Source organism: Somniosus microcephalus, chromosome 5 (assembly GCF_052327205.1).
Source record: "Somniosus microcephalus isolate GS21.2 chromosome 5, FLI_Smic_1.0, whole genome shotgun sequence".
NCBI classification, from domain to species: Eukaryota; Metazoa; Chordata; class Chondrichthyes; order Squaliformes; family Somniosidae; genus Somniosus; species Somniosus microcephalus.
Genome location: NC_140991.1, coordinates 70,836,342 through 70,859,277, shown reverse-complemented (window position 1 = coordinate 70,859,277; position 22,936 = coordinate 70,836,342). Strand labels below are relative to the sequence as shown.

At 43.4% G+C, this 22,936-nt stretch overlaps 1 protein-coding gene across 2 annotated transcripts in view; it reads right to left on the bottom strand.

The window, feature by feature from the left end:
• Window positions 1–22,936, bottom strand: part of c5h10orf67 (chromosome 5 C10orf67 homolog) — a 419,952-nt gene that overhangs the window by 365,452 nt on the left and 31,564 nt on the right. For both annotated transcript variants that reach the window (XM_085987765.1, XM_085987766.1), the window contains one exon: window positions 21,228–21,302. In XM_085987765.1, coding sequence (XP_085843891.1) covers window positions 21,228–21,302 — 75 coding nt within the window. The remainder of the gene's footprint in view (window positions 1–21,227; window positions 21,303–22,936) is intronic.

The window sequence follows — 22,936 nt, the reverse complement described above, 5'->3', positions numbered from 1 at the left end:
AAGGTGGCACACAACCGAAGGCAGGCGGAGCTAATCGGCAGGGGACAGGTGCGCCTGCATCTCCTAACCCCCATGTAGGAGACGGTGCTGGCCATTATTGGAACGGCCATTGCTGAGGCCGAGGCCAGCGGCGGGACTGAAATCATAGAAGATGACGGTATCCTCATACCTAATCCTCCTTCCCACATCCCACTTCCCCCTCATCCCACAATCTCTTATGATTTACAAGCTGCAAGATGGTGTAAGCATGCACCTCTTGCTAAACCCCCTCCCCTCACCACAACCTTACCCTTGTGCCTTTCTCCTTTCAGATACCCAACTGCAACCTGGCCAGGCAATGGTAGAAGAGCAGGAAGATAGTGAAGATGAAGACACACCACCACTCGATTTAACACTCGCAGCCACTAGCTCAGAAACTGACACCGCATAATTTAGAGGATAGCACAGAGGCGGGATCTGCGCATGGTTAGTGTGGCAGCCAAGGCAGAGGGCAAGGATAGCGCAGGTGCCAGCTCACCGGAGGGTAGGTCACACACGTGTTCTGCTGCAGAGGATTCAGATGAGGAATTCGATGGGGCAGGCTACAAAAGGTTGATGGGTATGCACAATGAAACGCTTGGTGCATTGGGAAGTCTGCCAGAAAGGCTGCCTGCAATGTAAAGGAGCATGGAAGAGTCCAGCACCAACTTGGCACAGGGCTTTGCGCAGAGCTTGGAGCCCATCCTTTGCAGCATGGAGGTGGTGGCCAACTCCATTAGCACACTTGTGGACCTAACGATGATGCAGCATCTGATGGCCGATGTGTCAGCTTTCATTGCAACACAAGCAGCAGTCACCCACTGTCTGAGTGCTGCAGTGGAAGCTCAGGCTGCTGCCATCATGGTTCTGGATTCCACTGTTCAAAGGGGCTTGCAGGGTGTCACAGCAGTCTAGCAATCTGTCCTCCAACAGATTACTAGGATTGCTGAGGCGCCGCCCCGGGGGAGTGGCAGAGGCAACGTGGAGCATGAACTGGTCCTCTCTCAGGATGACACCATTCGTCCTCCCAACATTGTCACTCCGTCAGTGGCCTTGCTGTTGCCAGTCAGCCAGCCAGTCCAGGCTGCTGCTGCCCATGTCGAGATGGTGCAGTCCGCATTCATGCCTTCTAGGCACAGAGCTGCTCGATATCAGCCTCCAAGGCCATCTGCAGTCTCCCCCACTGAAAGTCAACAGCCTTTCACCAGCCATGCTGCAGCCACTGCGTAGGAGCACTAGGACAGGCAAAGGCAAACGGAAGACAGGCACTAAGGGAATGCACAAGGGTGATTAATTTACATTTGTATGCAATATGGCATGATTTGATTTATAAATCTGGTTTGGCATGTTAATTTTGTGGGTTTTATTTTTGCATTGTGGCCAAGCGAACGCTGTGATGGTCTGTGACAGAGGGAAGGTAAGGTATGGTACTGTTGGTAAATGGGGAATTGGGGTTGCAGTTACCGGTATCGTACTTGGATGAGTTCTTCACGGACAGCCCGGTCAGAAAAGGGCTGTATAGGTTGCCTCCTCCCTTCCTCTTCTTCCTCCTCCTCCTCAGCTGCTCGCCATATAGCTGGTGGAAAGGGCTGTGCCCTCATGATGGCGAGGTTGTTCAGCATGCAGCAGATCACCATGAATCTTGACACGCACTCTGCCGAGTACTGCAGGGCTCCTCCAGAGCGGTCCAGGCAGCGGAAACATTGTTTCAGCAAGCCACTGGTCTGCTTTATCACATAGAAACATAGAAGATAGGAGCAGGAGTAGGCCATTCGGCCCCTCGAGCCCGTTCTGCCATTTAATGAGATCATGGCTGATCATCCACATTCAGCACACTATCCCTGCTTTCTCCCCATATCCCTTGATCCCTTTAGCCTTAAGAAATATATCTAACTCCTTCTTGAATATATTTAATGAATTGGCCTCAACTGCCTTCTGTGGTAGAGAATTCCACAGGTTCACCACTCTCTGGGTGAAGAAATTCCTCCTCATCTCAGTCCTAAATGGCTTACCCCTTATCCTTAGACTGTGACCCCTGGTTCTGGACTCCCCGGCCATCATGAACATCCTTCCTGCATCTAGTCTGTCTAGTCCTGTTAGAATTTTATAAGTTTCAATGAGATCCCCTCTCATTCTTCTAAATTCTAGCGAATATAAGTCCAATCGACCCAATCTCTCCTCATACATCATTCCTGCCATCTCAGGTATCAGTCTGGTGAATCTTCGCTGCACTCCCTCCATGGCAAGAACATCCTTCCTCAGATAAGGCGACCAAAACTGCACACAATACTCAAGGTGTGGTCTCACCAAGGCCCTGTACAACTGCAGCAAGACATCCTTGTTCCTGTACTCAAACTCTCTCGCTACGAAGGCCAATATACCATTTGCCTTCTTAACTGCCTGCAGCACCTGCATGCTTACTTTCAGCGACTGGTGCACAAGGACACCCAGGTCTCGTTGCACTTCCCCTTCTCCCAATCTATTGCCATTCAGATAATAATCTGCCTTCCTGTTTTTGACACCAAAGTGGATAACCTCGCATGTATCCATGTTATATTGCATCTGCCATGCATCTGCCCAATCACCCAAACTGTCCAAATCATACTGGAGTTTCTCGGTATCCGCCTCACAGCACACACGCCCACCCAGCTTTGTGTCATCTGCAAACTTGGAGATATTACATCTAGTTCCCTCATCCAGATCATTAATATATATTGTGAATAGCTGGGGTCCAAGGAACGATCCCTGCGCTACCCCACTAGTCACTGCCTGCCACTCGGAAAAAGAGCCATTTATTCCAACTCTTTGCTTTCTGTCTGCCAACCAGTTCTTTATCCAAGTCAATACCTTGCTCCCAATCCCATGTGCCTTAATTTTACACGCTAATCTCTTATGCGGGACTTTATCGAAAGCCTTTTGAAAATCCAAATACACCACATCCACTGGTTCTCACTTATCTATTTTACCAGTTACATCCTCAAAAAATTCCAGTAGATTAGTCAAGCACGATTTACCTTTTGTAAAGCCATGTTGACTTTGTCCGATCCGGTCACTTTTTTCCAAGTGCTCTGCTATTACATCCTTTATAATGGACTCTAGCATTTCCCCCACTACCGATGTCAGGCTTACCAGTCTGTAATTCCCAGTTTTCTCTCTACCACCCTTTTTGAACAGTGGGGTAACATTCCAGAGTCTATCGAATTTTGGAAGATGACCAGCAATGCATCTACTATTTCTAGGGCCACTTCCTTAAGTACCCTAAGATGTAGATTATCAGGCCCTGGGGATTTATCGGCCCTCAATCCCATCAATTTCCCTAACACCATTTCCCTACAAATACTGATTTCTATCAGTTCCTCCCTGTCATTAGACCCTATGTTCCCTGACATCTTTGGGAGGTTATTTGTGTCCTCCTTTGTGAAGACAGAACCAAAGTATGTATTTAATTGGCCTGCCATTTCTTTGTTCCCCATTATAAATTCCCCTGATTCTGACTGCAAGGGACCTACGCTTGACTTCACCAATCTTTTTCTCTTCACATATCTATAAAAGCTTTGAGTCAGTTTTTATGTTCCCTGCAAGCTTACTCTCATACTCTATTTTCCCCCTCTTAATTAATCCCTTTGTCCTCCTTTGTTGAATCCTAAACTGCTCCCAATCCTCAGGTTTACTGCTTTTTCTGGCCAATTTATATGTCCTCTCCTTGGATCTTATGCTATCCCTAATTTCCCTTGTTAGCCACGGTTGAGTCACCTTTTTTATTTTATTTTTATGCCAAATTGAGATGAACAAATTCTGTAGTTCATCCATGCGATCTTTGAATGTTTGCCATTGCCCATCCACCGTCAACCCTTTGAGTGTCATTCCCCAATTAATCCTACCCACCTCATACCATCGTAGTCCCCTTTATTTAAATTCAGGACCCTAGTCTCTGAGTCAACTATTTCACTCTCCATCTTAATGAAGAATTCTATCATATTAAGATCGCTCTGACCCAAGGGGCCTTGCACAACAAGATTGCTAATTAATCCTTTCTCATTACATAATACCCAGTCTAAGATGGCCTGATCTCTAGTTGGTTCCTCGACATATTGGTCCAGGAAACCATCCCGTACACACTCCAGGAATTCCTCCTCAACCAGCATCTAACCTGTAAGTAGCTGAAGATCCCTTTAAATAGCGCTGGTGGGGTGTCCTTCCTGCTGCTGAACACATGTTCAGTTGTGCGAGCTTAAGAGAGGGCATTAGCTGAAACATTGAGCTCCAAAATGGCACGCTGATTGGCGTCATGATCTGCCTGCTGTGCATGCTTCTGGCAGGCGTTCACTGAGTGCACGCGAACGCCCTCACCAATATGGCATCTGGTGCGATTCGCCCCACAACTCTGTGCACATGCCACGAACACCATTTTGGACCTCTAAGGGCACGTGTAACACAAAAAAAACAGGCGCTATGGATCCGAATTTTGCACCAACTATATCTCTGTTCTCCGGATTGGATAAGTATACAGGTACTCTGTATCTTTGCAATGCTGTTAATAAAGTTATTAAACTAAATTGTTGCTGTGAGGTCGATTATAAAACAATAACACTCCACCATTGAGTGAGTCAACAATACCAAATTGCATTTGATGGATAAACTCAGATTTTTTTTACATCTGTGTGTTTACATTTTAAAATGAAACTAAAACCCCATTTTAGCTCTCAGATCCGGTAGTACAGCAACCTGTTCTGTGTTGGAATAAGACAACCGATGCAGGGAATTTTTCAGGGGTCAAAATTATTTTCTGACAGCGGATTGGGAACCTGCTGTCAACCCGCCGCCACGCTAGTTTCCCAGATGTCGGGTCTGTCAATGCTGAACAGACCCAACACCAGGCAATTTAGGTCATTAAGACCTTGTTAACAGACTGTTAAAGAGAATTTTGAGCTCACGTTAACATTTTACGAGGTCGCCCACGGGTTCCACGCTGCTCGTGGATTACGTTAGGTATAGAGGTCAGGAGTTGTGTCACCATGAAATGATCTCTTTACTGGACAGCTGCAAAGGTGCTATAAAAGCTCCCATCTCACAGCTGTTCACTTTCCAAGCTCAGAAGCTGTAGCTTACTGCATTTGGAAGACAGATTGAGCTTTATGCAGGTTGCAAGTGTTTGGTGTAAACTCTGTATCCAGTGTCACCTCATTGAAAAATGTCCCTCACCATTGACAGATCACATCTGTCATCTCAACTTCATCTGCCATCTATTACATCAGCATCGGTGCCCTTGAAATTATCTCACCTTGGTCCTCAGAATCCCAACACGATCAGCCCAAACACCAGCAGCACCAGGCACACCAGCAGTATAATGTGGATAAATGCGAGGTTATCCACTTTGGTGGCAAAAACAGGAAGGCAGATTATTATCTGAATGGCAATAGATTAGAAGGGGAAGTGCAACGAGACCTGGGTGTCCTTGTGCACCAGTCGCTGAAGGTAAGCATGCAGGTGCAGCAGGTGGTTAAGAAGGCAAATGGTATGTTGGCCTTCGTAGCGAGAGGGATTGAGTACAGGAACAAGGATGTCTTGCTGCAGTTGTACAGGGCCTTGGTGAGACCACATCTTGAGTATTGTGTGCAGTTTTGGTCGCCTTATCTGAGGAAGGATGTTCTTGCCACGGAGGGAGTTCAGTGAAGATTCACCAGGCTAATACCTGGGATGGCAGGAATGATGTATGAGGAGAGATTGGGTCGATTGGGCTTATACTTGCTGGAGTTTAGAAGAATGAGAGGGGATCTCATTGAAACTTATAAAATTCTGACAGGACTGGACAGGCTAGATGCAGGAAGGATGTTCCCGATGGTCGGGGAGTCCAGAACCAGGGATAAGGATAAGGGGTAAGCCATTTAGGACAGAAATGAGGAGGAATTTCTTCACCCAGAGAGTGGTGAACCTGTGGAATTCTCTACCACAGAAGGCAGTAGAGGCCAATTCATTAAATATATTCAAGAAGGAGTTGGATATATTTCTTAAGGCTAAAGGGATCAAGGGATATGGGGAGAAAGCAGGGACAGGGTACTGAATTTGGATGATTAGCCATGATCGCATTGAATGGCGGAGCAGGCTCGAGGGGCCGAATGGCCCACTCCTGCTCCTATCTACTATGTTTCTATGTCTTTTGCTAACATTCCTCCTTCAACCAATACAACCAAAACAGATCAACTGATCATTCATCTTATTGCTGTTTCTGAAACTTTGTTGTATGCAAAATGGCTGCCATGTTTGTCTATATAACATATGAACTTCAAAATGAATTCATGAATATGAAGCACCTGATTCTTTGTTTCCTTGAACTCACAAAGGTTATGATCATGATGTCCTTGTCGTGGGGGGCGTGGCAGAAGAGAGTTGCAAGTGGAAATAAACAAAACATGTATTTTTTTACGCAGCGATTTATAATGATCTGAAATGCACAGCCTGAAAGCATAGTGGAAGCAGATTCAATAGTAACTTTCAAAAGGGAATTGGTAAATACTTGAAAAGTAATACATTTGCAAGGCTATGGGGAAAGAGCTAACATAAAAAGAAATCTGCTAACATAAAAAGAAATCCAAAAGTCTTCTATAGGCATATAAATAGTAAACTGGTAGTAAGAGGGGTGGGGCCGATTAGGGACCAAAAAGGAGACCTATGCATGGAGGCAGGAGGCGTGGCTGATGTACTAAATGAGTACTTTGCATCTGTCTTTACCAAGGTAGAAGATGCTGCCAAAGTCATAGGCCAGAATTTTGCCGGTGCTCAGAGGGCGGGTTCGGAGGTGGGTCTGCTGTCAAAATCAAAAAGATTGACAGGGGTCGGGATCCTGCTGTCAACTCGCCTCCATGTCAGTTTCAATGTGTCGGGTCTGTCTGCGCTTTACAGACCCGATACCAAGCGGCGGGTGAGCCAATGCAGATGCTTAAAAGCTTGTTATAAGGTACTTAAACATCATTTTACCATGCACTTACCATTTTACCAGCTTTTTCACGAGGTTCCCGGCGCTTGGTTCATGTCAGGTAATTAGGTCGGGCTGTCAATGACTCTCCATTCCCCTGCATAGTTGACAGCTGAGCTGCAAAAGTGGTATAAAAGCTACCATTTCACAGCTGTTCACGTTCCAATCTCAGAAGCTGAAGCCTTCAGGATTTGGAACACACTTCTGAGCTTTATGCAGTTTGGAGTAAACTCCCTATCCACTGTCACCTCCTTGGAACAACCTATCTCACCATTGACAGATCGCTTTTGTCATCTCAACTTCAGCTGCCATCTATTCCATCAGCATCAGTGCCCTTCAAAAATTCTCACCTTGGTCCTCAGAATCCCACCACGATCAGCCCCAACACCATCATCAGGTACACCAGCAGCACCAGCAACCTTCTCCGCAATCACCTGATGCTGGACAGGACACAGGGCATCAGCACCTGACCACATTGCTGTCCGGGAGGTCAGGAATGGGCTCACCATGGCCAGATTTACTTCACTTGACGTTGTACACCCTGGCTGCCACATGATGCACCAGGTTGGCACCACCCCACACCAGCACCATAAAGCATCCCTGCAATGCCCAAGCCATTCCTTTCACATTCATCACCATTGTGGAGGGTGCCCTTATACCGCACCATTCACTACAACTCACAAAGCCACTTTGAAAGGTTCACACAAATCTGTCCAAGAAGGCAAAGTGTTCAAAATAAAGATTTCAATGTTTGACAACACATTAGCAGAAACTCTACATAAACATTGGCTAAAAGACCCAAGTGTCTTTCCTTGTGTGTTGTTAGTTGGTATGATTGGACAAGGGTGAGGGTGAGTGTGAGGGGTGGCTAGTGAGATGGGGATGTGATAATGTAGATAGGAGCGAGGGGTGGGTGGACGTGCAAGGTAATTTGGTGTAAGGATGTGCAGGAGTAGAGTAGGGAAGGCAGAGTGATGGGGATGTGATGAGTGGCACAGCAGGATGAGGTTGAGTGTGGCTTTACAGTAACATTTCATGATCTACTGAGATCATTGACAGGTTTGCACCACTGCAGCCAGGTCCTCCTGACAACATCCCTGCTCGTGTCCTCCTGTGCAATATGCAACCAGGCTGCATTGGTGTCCTGGGGAGGTCTCTTCCGCCCACTGGAAGGGAAGAGAACCTCCCTGCTTACGGTGACTCCCACCATAAGCATATGAAGGGAATCATGGGAGAGCCTGGGTGCAGCCATGCATCTTTGTGCAGTGCTCGTCAGTGTTTGCTGCACATCAATGCTACAGAACACTGACAGCAGAACTGTCAAAAAGAATGCAGACATGGTCCCTTTAAGGAAACCAGTTGATGACGCATCATTAAATGGCGTCATCAGACCCGCTTCCTTTTAATTGGCCAGGAACCTCGCAGGGCGGTGGTAACAAGCCCAATCAATGGAAAATTCTTCTCTCAGAGCGCGATGGAGCTGGGAGCAGGGTTGCAACACGCCACCTACCTCAACCAGACTTAGCCCGCCTTGGTAGGTGAAATCACGGCAATAGTGAAAAAGGAGGTAGTTGAAATATTGGATGGTATAAAAATTGATAAAGAGGTACTAGAAAGGTTGGCTGTACTTAAAGTAGATAAATCACCAGGACCAGATGGGATGAATCCTAGGATGCTGAGGGAAGTAAAGGTACTGGCCATAATCTTCCAATTCTTCTTAGATCCGGGGTGGTGCCAGAAGACTGAAGAATTGCAAATGTTACACCCTTGTTCAAAAAAGGGTGTAAGGATAAACCCAGTCACTGCAGGCCAGTCAGCTTAACCTCGGTGGTGGGGACGTTTTTAGAAACGATAATCTAGGACAAAATTAACAGTCACTTGGACAAGTGTGGATTAATTAAGGGAAGCCAGCATTGATTTGTTAAAGGCAAATCGTGTTTAACTAACTTGATTGAATTTTTTGATGAGGTAACAGAGAGGGTTGATGAGGGCAATGCGATTGATATGGTGTACATGGACTTCCAAAAGGCATTTAATAAAGTGTCACATAATAGGTTTGCCAGCAAAGTTGAAGCCCATGGAATAAAAGGGACAATGGCAGCATGGATACGAAATTGGCTAAGTGACAGGGAAGAGAGAGTAGTGCTGAACGGTTGTTTTTCAGACTGGAGGAAGGTGTATATATAGTGGTGTTCCCCAGGGATCGGTACTAGGACCACTGCTTTTCTTGATATATATTAATGATTTGGACTTAGGTTTACAGGATACTATTTCAAAATTTGCAGATGACACAAAACTTGGAAGTATAGTGAACAGTGAGGAGGACAGGGATAGACTTCAAAAGGACATAGACAGGCTGGTAGAATGGGCGGACACATGGCAGATGAAGTTTAATGCAGAAAAATGCGATGTGATACATTTTGGCAGAAAGAACGAGGAGAGGCAATATAAACTAAAGGATACAATTCTAAAGGGTGTGCAGGAGTAGAGAGACCTGGGGGTATATGTGCACAAATTATTGAAGTTGGCAGGACAGGTGGAGAAAGCGGTTAAAGAAGCATACAGGATACTGGGCTTTATAAACAGAGGCAATGGGCAGAAATTTAACTCAGGAGTCGGGTTGGAGGCGGGACTACAATTTTCGGGGTTGTAGTCCCGCCTCCATCGAGATGCAGCCAATCCACTCGATTTTAACATGATTGACCTTGTTGAGCCCGCCCAGCGGGCTCAGCAGGCCAATTAAGGGCCACCCGGCAACAGGTGACGTCACAGACTGAAATTTTGTCTTACTTCTAACCTGAGTCCTTCTCCATAGACTCAGTTAGAAATCTCTCCTGCACAGAAAGCTGCAGGCTGTCACTTTTGACAGTTCGCAGCCATTCTGCTTTCTGTGCCGGTGAGATGAGGGACTCCCGGGACCTAAAGGAAGGAAGGCTGAAAAGGTCATTTACACTTCTTTAATCACTTTAGACACACCAAACACACTTACCTTTGCACTCATGCACACATCACTCACCTGAACACCGACATCTCGGCCCCTCCAAGTCCTTCAACCCGGCGGCCCGCCTCCTCTAACTTGACGTGGTTTGGAGCCGTCGGGAATCCCACACTTCAACCTTCAAAATAGGGATGAGGCTAAAAACTGCCTGTTAACAGGCAGTTAATTGGCACTAATCCCTTCCCGCCTCGGGTAGGCAGGTCCCAGTGCAGGGCGGGTACCCGCCTCCTTTGAAACTGGCATGGAGACAGGTTTGGGTGCAGGATGGGGTCGGGACCCCTGATTTCATGATTTTAACCCCCTGCACGCCTCCAATCCCGACTCCACGGCACAATGAAAATCCTGCCCAGAGAGTACAAAAGCAATTAAGTTATTATGAACCTTTATAAAACACTGGTTTGGCCTCAACTGGAGTATTGTGTCCAATTCTGGGCACCGCACTTTAGGAAAGATATGAAGGCTTTAGAGAGAGTGCAGAAAAGATTTACGAGAATGGTTCCAGGGATGAGGGACTTCAGTTATGTGGATAGACTGGAGAAACTGGGGTTGTTCTCCTTAGAGGAGAGAAGATTGAGAGGAGCTTTGATAGAGGTGTTCAAAATCACAAGGAGTCTAGACAGAGTAGATAGAGAGAAACTGTTCCCATTGGCGGAAGGGTCGAGAAACAGAGGACACAGACTGGTAGAAGGTCCAAAAGCGGCATGAGGAAAAAATTGTACGCAGCGAGTGGTTATGATCTGGAATGCACTGCCTGAAAGGGAGATGGAGGCAGATTCAATCGTGGCTTTCAAAAGGGAATTAGATAAGTACCTGAAAGAAAAAAAATTCCAGGGCTACGGAGAAAGGGCGGGGGATTGGGACTAGCTGATGTGCTCTTGCAGAGAACCAGCACGAGCTCGACGGGCTGAATGGCCTCCTACTGTGCTGTAACGATTCTATGAGTTGGACTAATTGGATAGCTCTTTCAAAGAGCCGGTACAGGCACAATGGGCCAAACGGCCTCCTTCTATGCTGTATAATTCTACGATTCATTACAAACTAACACACTAAAGTTTGGTGAGGTGCCAGCCAGTCTATTCTTTTCAGGAGGGAGTTGAAAAACTAAGCTCAATAACAACAGGGAAAATCAACTCAAAATACAAATTTTTTAAATTTAAAATTAGAGTGTTATACTTTCAGTTCTCTGAAATGTACATTAAAATGTAGTTTTTCATTTATTGTGCTACAGTTACTGTGGTGTATTTCTAATCCAGCTGGTCGCAAATCAGCTGACATGACAGACTACATAGTAAGCCGATCATGCCCATCACTGTCCTATACGTAGCCTATGAAATAGGGTCAGGCTGCAGGTGGGTGGGAATACACAGCTGCAGTTTGGTCAGCCCACCCATATTTACAATAGCGATGTCAGCAGGGTAGTAGGCATGCTACTCTGCTAGAAATTAATTATTTAAATAAGAAGAAAAGGTTGCTTTTTTAAAAAATTTAACTAGCAGTAGAATGGGACATTAGTAATTCTACCACCAACTGTTCCCTTAAGCTCTTTCCGTTACATACATATATGTAGAAGGGTGTTATAAACAGGGGTTCTGCTACAACCATTGAGCACAGAAAAGATGCAGAGTGATTTATCAGAATTCTCCGAACCTGAAGATGTGAATCACATTCCAACACATATCTATAATAATGGGCCAGAATATGCGGTGGGTATGACGGCGTACTTTGAAATGGTCCGCAAGTTTGGGATTTCCGCATGCGCGCACGTGCTATATCCCGAACTTGCAATCTGTCAAGTTCCGACTTGACAGATCATCCGCACCGACATTGAAAACCTAATTGCTGGCGCAGGATTCGACTAATTGCTCACCAACTGCCCAACAATTACAAAATTTACGGCTGGTGGAAACAGGCGCAGGGCCTGTTTCCACGGCGTAAGGGGATACCTCTGGACAAATCCAAGTAATTTTTAAAACATGAGGCCAGAAATGGAAGCATTTTAGGATTTTGTCCATGAAAAGTATTTATTTGTCCATGAAAATTTCTGAGGAAGCAGTTGATACATTGATAACATTATTTATTTTTGGCATCTATGTGGAGCATAAGCTTAAATAAAATCCAAACTGAAAGTATAGATGTTTATCCCGGAAGGCTCTAGTAATTAGGGTTTGTTTTTTTGCCTTTCCGGAGATCATAAATGATTGAGAGGCCTTCTGTTTGCTGATTAGAGCACCAGGCCCACGTGATCCCAGGTACGCTTCTGCTCATGCGGTGCCCCTGGGAGCCGTGGGCCATTACACTGCCCTCTGGTATGCAGCGTCAAACAGCAAGTTCGCAAAGGAAGGTCCCCATCAGGTAAGTTCGCATTCCGGCGGCAGGCCACCGACCACAAAATCCAGGCCTATAAAAGTGCTGGCTAATTTGCTGAAATCTGTACCAGACTCAATAGCAAATTCCTGGACAGCTGGCTGCCATGACCAAATTACAAAATTCCAGCTATACCATATGACCAATACTATCATTATATAAATACATTTTACATCACAGGGAACATATATAATTTATGTAACAGTTACTGCACAATATTTATACGTCTGACTCAATTCCATAACTGTAATGGAAAATGTTGTCCTTTTACTTGCTTGAAAAACAATTCCCCAATATTCTGACCTGTCACTAACATCACTTGTCAAACTATTGCTGCTGGAAAAGACAATCAGCAGAAAACCCTGAGATAAATAGAGAGAAAAAAATGTATAGATGGTAGAAAGGGGAGCAGGCAGCAAGAGAAAATGGCAAAGTGTTGCAAGGAACAAGCCACTGCTGTCAATTTTGTAACCAGAATTCCTGACTTTTGTGATTCAAGGAATTAAATTACAAGACACTAATCATGGGTCATTTCTTCCCAATTTTTCCATTTCTTTTTGAAAATAAAAATGGTCATGCATGATTCAAGACTAAAATAGCAAATCAAAATGTTTTAATAAATGATGGCGAGAAGTTTGGAACTGTGGATGAGCAGAGTGATTTAGGGAACCAAGTACAGAAATCGCTAAAAGCTAGTGGACAGGTACAAAAAAATTAAAAAGCTAATAGAATGCTGGCCTTTATCTCAAAGGGGCTGGAATACAAAGGTGTGGAAGTTATGTTACGGTTACATAAAGCGCTGGTTAGACCCCATTTAGAGTACTGTTCAATTCTGGGCACTGCACCTCAGGAAAGATAGATTGGCTTTGAAGGGGATGCCGTGCAGATTCACCAGAATGATTACTGGGATAAAAGGGTTAAATTATGAGGGCAGGTTGCATAGACTAGGCTTGTATTCCCTTGAATATAGAAGATTAAGGAGTGAGCTAATTGAGGTATTTAAGATGATTAAAAGATTTGATAGGGTAGGTAGAGAACTATTTCCTCTGGTGGGAGACTCCAGAACAAGGGGATATAATCTTAAAATTAGAGCTTGGCCATTCAGGGGTGTTGTCAGGGAGTACTTCCTCACACAAAGGGCAGTGGAAATCTGGAACTCTCTCGCCCAAAAAGCTGTTGAGGCTAGGTCAATTGAAAATTAAAAAACCGAGATTGATAGATTTTTGTTAGGTAAGGGTATTAAGGGTTACAGAACCAAGGTGGGTAGATACAGATGAGCCATGAGCTAACTGAATGGCACCGCCTTGAGGGCCTGAATAGCCTACACCTGTTCCTATGTTCCTAAAACTTTCACTGAATCACATTCCCAAAATACTATATTTAGAACAAATGTTTGTTTACAGTGGATTCACAAAATTGGATTTCATAAATGCTTATCAATAATTAACATAACCTTACAGAAATAATTTTTCACATTCTTATACCAGAAGGAGGCTATCTGTTCATGTAGATTCCTTATATTATCCTGAACATTTCCTATGAAATAGTTTGTTACAATATTTCTACATATTTACTTATTGTAGTTCAATTGAAATCCATAAGGTTCAAAAGGACCTTTAAGGAACTAATACCTTTTTTTCTAAAACAAAAGCAGTATCCTTAAAGCAATGTCCAATATGTTTAGAAAGTGTGTTGGTGCTTCAACATATTGCAATCAGGGTTCATAGACTTACAGGGTTCTTTGTCCACTTCCCCAGAACATGGGTGGGTTCCCTACCTCTGCCATGTCAATACCAATGGGCATCTAGCAAAAATTTATATCTTCTCAGTAGGGAACAAAAAAAATCACAGGTGCTTTCTGTGACACACTTCTGGATAGCTGGTTTAAAATTTTAAAATTCATGTTCTTGTTTTCAAATCCTCCTTGGCCTCACCCCTCCCTATCTCTTTAGCCTCCTCCAGCCCTACAAGCCTTCGAGATCTCTGCGCTCCTCCAATTCTGGTCTCTTGCACATCCCCGAGTTTAATTGCTGCACCATTGGCAGCTGTACCTTCAGCTGCTAAGCTCTGGAATTTCCTCCCTATCCTCTCCACCTCTCTCTCTTCCTTTAAGACGCTCCTTAAAACTTACCTCTTTGTCCAAGCTTTTGGTCATCTGTCCTAATATCTCTATGTGGCTCGGTGTAAAACTTTTGTTCGATAACGCTTCTGTGAAGTGCCTTGGGACGTTTTACTACATTAAAGGTGCTATATAAATGCAAGTTGTTGTTGTTGTTGGTTATAAAGCACCATTTGCTAAGACCTTTAAGGAGGTCATTTATTTACCATCTTAATCAAGAAATAGTACACTACACAAAAAAGGAAAGGGGAACTTAAAGGAACAATGAGAAATTAGCTTAACATAGTAGTACTGAGGAAAAGTGAAGAAAATATTTGCAAAAACCTTTGGTTGCAGTTTAAACTTACATTTGATTAAAAAAGTAGTTAGAAAACCATTCGTGACCTTGTTTGATGAACAATAACTTTGAAACAATATTAATACTCTTTGGATTCCAGTGTAACCTTCAAAGCTTTATACAGAAAATGTTAAAAATCAATAGGCATTTATGCGTGAACAATAAACTCCACAAGCATTATACCATGCGTATTTTGAAAATACATGTATCTATTTTTAATTAAGGGTTATTATAGCATTAGTGTTTGACTACAGAAATTACTAACAGCTTTTAAAAAGCTCAGTGAACTGAAGTTAAAGCTTATCATTAGATAGCTACCAGAAACTGATGCAAGACTACAAAGAGGCATCACAGGGGTCTAAGTCCATGAGAAATGCATTTGTCAACTGGCCACAAGATGGCAAAGCAGATACAGTTGCTTTTTGTGTGACAACCACATGCTGTTTTTAGTCTGTTTCCACCCTTGTTGTTTAGAAAGCAACTGACCTCCAGTTAATAGTTTTAAAGCTACAACACAATGACAAGGAACTAGTCACAGGAGGGAAGATGAGTAAGCTATTAATTGTATATTTTGCATATCAATCATATTTACAAAAAAAAGACCCAACAGTATGATAGTAGACCGAGCGACAGAAGGGCACAGATGCTATGGATCGAGGAAGTGAAATTAGTGCCTTACTGGCAGCATTCCAAATTAACCATAGAAAGAAAGTGAAGAAAATGCTTTTTTTTTAAAAAGGATTTTATTTGGAAATACTTACAACCCCTGTGTAACAACTTGAAACTCAACAACAATCTCTTAATTGATATCAGAGAACCATAAATGTAAATATTGTACTGCAGTTTAACCTTTGTTTGGCTCCACCAACAAATCCAACTAGATTGTTGTAACAGATGGCAACTCTGATTAATCAAACACTTAGCCACAATGTCCCAAAGAGTAATAACATTAATTACTAAGAGAATGCCCATGATAGATTCTCACTTAGATTTAAATTCATTTATTATACACAATTTTCCAAGAACTACATTCATTGTTTCAGAAAATCATATTTATTAAATAATAAACCGAAGTATTATTTGCTGAAATTTTTAGGTCAGTATTAAAATTCTAACATCAAGAAGGCATTATCTAGTTTTACATCCTGTAATTATTAAATTCCCCCCCCCTCCCATTTTAAAAGCTGTATACTTCAATGTTAACATTAACATTAAGCCACACTTTGGTAGTATTTATGCCTATTCCCAGATTCTAACACAAGTTTAACATACATCAGTGGAATGAAAATACTGAATAGAATCAATTATTTTGGCGGGTGGGGGGCTGGTGGCATGGAAGTCCAATTAGCTTTGGTCATGCTCATTACACTTCAATTTCAGCTACTTAGGTGGAGTAAAGTCAGTACAATGAAAGACAATTTTTTTAAATGTTAGAATATGCTAGTCCAAAGGACCGTTCATGCCATTGTGATGTGCATGGACCGATGAGGAACTAACTATTTTGGCCCAGATTTTTCTGCAACAGCATGTTCGGCGACGTACACTATAAATTTTGCCATCTAGCACACCAGCAATGTTCTCGCTAAGCTGCAGTCATTTGCAAGGCCGCTCATCGGCTCTTCCATTGTAGATACTGTGCATGGGCAAAAATTTGAATGGGCCTCGCATTGGGGGAGGCAGGCTGCGCAGGAGGCAGTGCAGCTTACAGGGGTCATTGCATACTAGTTTCACTGTTGCTAACTTACTCCAAATTGTGCTAGTTTTCTAATTAGAATATGCCGAGCGAGCATAGCAGCAAATCAGAAGCAGTGAAGCCAACGGGGCTATTTACAGATTTGGTTTGTTCATCATTTCCTATGCATACCCATGTCTCGTATCTTTCTCCAGTTTCTCTCCTATCTCCTTTCATGCCCTATCCAAGCTGATCTTGTCCATGAGACCCACCTCCTGCTCTCTCGACCCTATTCCCACTTAACTATCAGGAAAGGATGAACAGGCTGGCTCTCAAAAGAAAAGGCTGAGGGATGACCTAATAGAGGTCTTTAAAAGTAAGAAAGGTTTTGATAGAGTAGACACAAGAGAGTTTTTCCACTTGTGGGGAAGAGCAAAATTAGAGGCCATCAATATAAGATAGTCACCAAGAAATCAAATAGGGAATGCAGAAGAAACTTCTTACCAAGAGAGTGGTGAGAATGTGGAACTCGTTACCACAAGGAGTGGTTGAAGCGAACAGTATAGATGCATTTAAGGGGAGGTAAGGTAAGCTTATGAGGGAGAAGGGAATAGAGGGTTATGCTGTTAGAATTAGATGAGGAAAGACGGGAGGAGACTATATACCCTATGTAAAACCGCTGACCACCCAACTTCCTTTCCTGGCTCCCAGGCTAGCTGATATTGTAAACGGTTCCCTCTCCTCTGTTACTGGCCCCTCCCTTTCAAGTCTGCCGTCATCACCACCCTCCTCAAAAAAACCACCCTAAACCCACTGTTGTTGCAAATTACAACCCCATCTCCTACCTTCATTTCCTCTCAAGTCTTCGAACATGTTGCCATCTTCCAAATCTGTGCCCATCTTTCCCGCAACTCCATGTTTGAACCTCTCCAATCAGGTATCCTCCCCTGCCACAGCACTGAGATGACGCTAATCAAGGTCACAAATTACATCTTATGTGACTGTGACCCATGGTGCGCTATCCCTCCTTATTCTTCTCAATCTATCTGCAGCCTTCGACACAGTTTACCACACAATCCTCCTCCAATGCCTCTCTTCTGTTGTAGAGTTGAGTGGGGCAGCCCTCGCCTGGTTCCATTCTTATCTATCCAGTCATAGCAGAGAATCTCCTGCAATGGTTTCTCTTCCTGCTCCCACACCGTTACCTCTAGAGTCCCTACCAAAGATCTATCCTTGGCCTACCTCCTATTTCTCATCTCTATGCCACCACTCAGTGACATTATTCGAAAGTACGTCAGTTTCCACATGTACGCTGGCAACACCCAGCTCTACCACACCGCCACCTCTCTCAATCTCTCCCCTGCCTCTATGTTGTCATGCTGCAGAGCTCATGCTGATGGTCAGAAATTTCCTCCAATTTAACACTAGTAAGATCAAAGCCATTCTTCGGCTACTGTCAAAAACTCTGTGCCCTTGTCATAGATTCCATCCCCCTGCCTGGCCACTGTCTCAGGCTGAACCAGACTGTTAGCAACCTTGGCATCCTATTTGACCCTGAGCTGAGCTTCCGACCTCACATCCTCTCCATCACGAAGGCTGCCTGCTTCGCTGTCTGTATTATCGCCCATCTCCGTCCCTGCCTCAGCCCATCTGCTGCTGAAACCCTCATCCATACTTTTGTTACCTCCAGACTCAACTATTCCTATGCTCTCCTGGCCGGGCTGCCATCTTCTGTCCTCCATCCAAAACTCTGCTGCCCATATCTAAACTTGCAGCAAGTCCTGTTCACCTATCACCAATGTGCTCACTGACCTACACTGGCTCCTGGTTCACCAAAGCCTCAAATTTAAAATTCTCATCCTTGTGTTCAAATCCCTCCACGGCCTTGCCGCTCCCCATCTCTAACTTCCTCCAACCCTACAATCCTCTGAGAACACTGCATTCCTCCAATTCTGGCCTCTTGTGCATCCCCGACTTCCTTCACCCCACCATTGGTGGCCATGCCTTCAGCTGTCAAGGCCCCAAGTTCTGGAATTCCCTCCTGAATCCTCTCTGCCTCTCTCTTCTCCTTTAAGCCGCTCCTTAAAACCTACCTCTTTGACCAAGCTTTTTGACACCTGTCCTAATGTCTCCCTCTTTGGCTCGGTGTCAATTTATTTTGACTGATTATGCTCTTGTGAAGCACCTTGGGATGTTTTACTACGTTACAAGCACTATAATAAAAGTTGTTGTTGTCCGTCTGAGTAAAAACCTCTGTACGTGCCTTAAATTAAATCAGATGAGTCTGTTGGTTCTCATTAAAATTTAATCGGGATAAATTGAAAACAGTGACCTGTATTGTTTCATTTTTGACTACTGCAGAACTTGCAGGCTTGTGGCTGTAGAATGGATTAAATTTAGTGAAATATGTTGAAATGGCAAACATTTAAGTTGTAAAATTAAGAGCTAAAAATTCAGGGGCTTTACGCCACCCGTTACCAGCAAAAAATAGCGAAAAAAGGGCAGCCACCGCTCTTTCGCCAGCTGGTGACGGGTCCCGCAGTGTCCTCCATTTTCCCAGGCCCGGCAGCGCTGCCAGTAAGCTCCATCACCCTACAAATTAAAATGAGGGAGAAGTGCTTACCGTCACCACGTTGAACTCGGACCTTTGCTCTGAGTTCAGTACTGGTCCTAAGCTCGCCATGTAAACCTAATGTGCAGCAGATTGACAGAGGCGCTGCCAGCACCTCTTAAAAGGGACACACATATCTTTTAGATAAGTTTGCGTTTAAGCTTTTGGACTTTTTATTTTATTGAAGTAGTGGCTTGCTGCAATAGATGTTAAAAGTTTTTTAAGTGCGTAGGGAGTGTTGCTGGACGCTTGTAAGGCCTCGGATGGTAAAGGAAAGCCTCTGAGAAAACAGAAAATGCTGCAAACACTCAGCAGGTCAGGCAACATCCGTGGAGAGAGAAACAGAGTTCATGTCTCAGGAAAAGATGCTGCCTGACTTGCTGAGTATTTCTAGCATTTTATGCTGTCATTTCAGATTTACAGCATCCGCTTGCAGGGGGAAGAGGAAGATGCAGAAGAGGAGGAATCAGATGGAAGGATGCATCCCAGACAGCCCCTTTGTGGCCGGAACATCCGGGATAGAATCATCTGCCTGCGGTCCCACTGGCTGGGCAGGCTGCCTCTTGTTGTTGACCCACTGGCTGGGCAGACTGCATTTCTTGGGTGGGTGCACCTTCCCTGGCTTACTGAGCCATTTGTGCTACCTATCCCAATTTTTTAAGTTTGGAAGGGAATTCAGCTTTAAGAGCTGAAGGCTCCCATTTGGGACTTCTTTTAATGTAATTTTTTTTTTTAATTTTTTTAAAGGCAATAAGGGCTAAAAACTGCATTTTTTCACTTCATTTTTATTGTTATTAGTTCACAAGGCTTTGCCTTTTTAATACATTGCCCTTTTAATTTCCCACATTGCCTAGTGAACTTTATTGCCTCGCTTCCAGAGGCTGTTGGAACATCGAACGCTGCTCCTGGATGGGAACTTCAACTCCCATGCCTGCACTAACGCCACCAGGAGGGCGTTATGCGGTAAGTTAGCGCTGGGCTAAAAATCTTGAGCCCCGAGCGCAAAATTTTCTCTGGTAGCACTTCGTCCATTTTCAGAGGCCGTTAATCTGAGGCCACGGTGACACCGGCAACTCGTGTGGTGGTCACGAATTTTTAGCCCTTAAGCTTCTAAATCTGCATTTTATAATCCAAATGATTTACTGTAGTTTAATACTTGCAGCACTCAGCCAACCAATTGTTATTGGAAGCCATTTGTATTAGTTTGCTCCAAGAACTGACAACACAATAACAATCCAAACCCAATAGTGAGTGTTCATGGGTGATTAAATCATTCATTTCTAACACGGACAGTCCAAATTCCTCCTCTTTCTGAATTTAATTTCACACAAAATTGGCTTTTCTAATTTATAAATGTTACGAGCATTTTCACATGAACCCTCTTCTCAGTCAATTAATCATGCCGCCGACAGGTCACCAGCACTATTATTATTCAATCTAAATGGCAGTGGCGTAAAAACTGCTTTAGGTGCAGGAAAATCGCGATCATCATTGATTTTAATGGGGGCGGAGCCATGATAATTACCTTCTAACTTTTCAGCAAGGGTAACAACTAAGTGAAAGAAAAATTAAGGCAAATATGTAGTGGCATAATTAAATCACACAAGTCATTTACTCCATAATTTCCTCTTTCTTTCGCGTGTTCAAGGGTCTCTACAACATTACAATGGCCCCAGGAAAATCTGGGCCAATGATTTTCCCATCACACTGACACATGGTGCAACATGTGCAATAAGCACTTTAGAAATTGAACTGCACCTGGTTGGGTGATAAGTGAAGGAGGCATTTCATGTCACACAACTGTCTAAATGCCTCAATGCCTGCAATTCAGAGTATTATGTACTGTCTCCTCCCTGAACCTACCAAAGAAATAAATATGTACAGGGCAAAAAAAAATCAAAAGCAGATACGCAGAGTGAAAAAGAAAGACATAGTAAAAGTACCTTTGTCGAATATCAGTACTGAAGATTTTTAAGATCATTTTAAGATTCATAAACTATAAGGAATAGAAAAATCAGATTATGCATAAATGAGGCAAATTAAAAAAAATACATCCTGGAATCTGTTGATCATTTCCAGCATCCTTTTTGGTACCAATATTAAAGGTAAATATAAACAGATTCAGTAATACTAACCTTGCATTCAGCATTGATCTTTGCTATTGCATCAGCAAGCTGCTGTCTGAAACTATTGCGAAGGACTTCAATTCTCTGCAACAATTAAAACAAACTAGTTAATACAATGAGCTACAGTAAGCATACTGTGCAATAGGATGTTTTCAAAGACAGCACTTGCCCTTTACTACATACAAATATCAAATATAAATACAGAATCATACATTTAAATTTTTCCATCCATTCAAGTTTTTTAAAAATCAATGTACACAGCCTCAGCACATAGTCACAGATTTATAACAGCGGAGAAATATCACCACGTGGAAGCAAAACAGTTCAGCCAGTCATTGCCAAAACAAAGTTATCTCTGTTATCAAGTGTTTATGGAGGCTGAGGTGGCAATGCTGTCAGAGGCACAGGTCAACGACACCTCTTTTTGTGGCGTACACTAGTACCACCACATACTTTGCAATACTAAAGTAAATGGAATATAAAGCTCCTTCTCCTATTTTCCACTTCACACAGCATCATCCTTATGGCCTAAGAAACAGCGCCAATTTTTGACAAGTTATGGGCAGTTTTATGCTGTGGACTGAGATAAGACTTCACAGAGGCCTCCTAGAAACAACAGAAAGAGGAGAACTGCATACCATTAGTATTCATGCATAAGGCCCAGAAGAGGGAAATCAGTGTGCTAATTCACTGCACTACCCCAGTTTTACCCCCATCCCACATTTTTTAAACCCAAAACAATCTTGGTACGCGTTCAAATATAAATTTGTATGCACAAGCAGATGTCTGCACAATTACATTTATGTTGCAACGTATTTTCCGAAATATAAAAAAAAGGTTTTTTCGGAATGATGTTGATGTTCAGTGGTAGTGATCAGAATTCAGTTAGATTTAGCATAATTAGGGTATTGAGCTACTTGAAGGTAAATCAGTGTCAGAGCATTGGGAGGCTTTCAAGGAGGAAATAGGGAGGGTTCAGAGCAAATATGTTCCCACAAAGAAAAAGGGTGAGACTCCCAAATTTAGAGCTCCCTGGATGTCAAGGGGCATACAGGGTAGGATAAAGAAAAAAAGGGAAACTTATGTCAGATACCAAGAGCTGAATACTGCAGAAAGCCGAGAGGAGTATAGAAAGGGCAGGGGTAAAATTAAAAAGGAAATTAGGAATGCAAAGAGAGGGCATGAAAAAATATTGGCAAGTAAAATCAAGGAAAACCCAAAGATGTTTTATAAATACATAAAGAGCAAGAGGATAACTAAAGAAAGAGTAGGGACCATTAGAGACCAAAAAAGGCAACCTGTGTATTGAGGAAGATGTGGGTATGGTTCTTAATGAATACTTTTGTCTTCATCTGTCTTCACTAAAGAGAGGGACGATGCAGACATTCTAATTAAGGAGGAGGAGTGTGAAATATTAGATGAGATAAACATAGTGAGAGAGGAAGTATTAAGAGGTTTAGCATCTTTGAAAGTAGATAAATCACCAGGCCCAGATGAAATGTATCCCAGGCTGTTAAGAGATGCAAGGGAGGAAATAGCGGAAGCTCTGACAATCATTTTCCAAACCTCTTTGGCTACAGGTGTGATGCTGGAAGACTGCTAACGCTGTACCGTTTTTTTTAAAAGGGCGAAAGGGATAGACCGAGTAATTACAGGTTATTCAGCCTAACCTCAGTGGTGGGAAAATTATTGGAAAAAAATTCTGAGGGACTGTATTA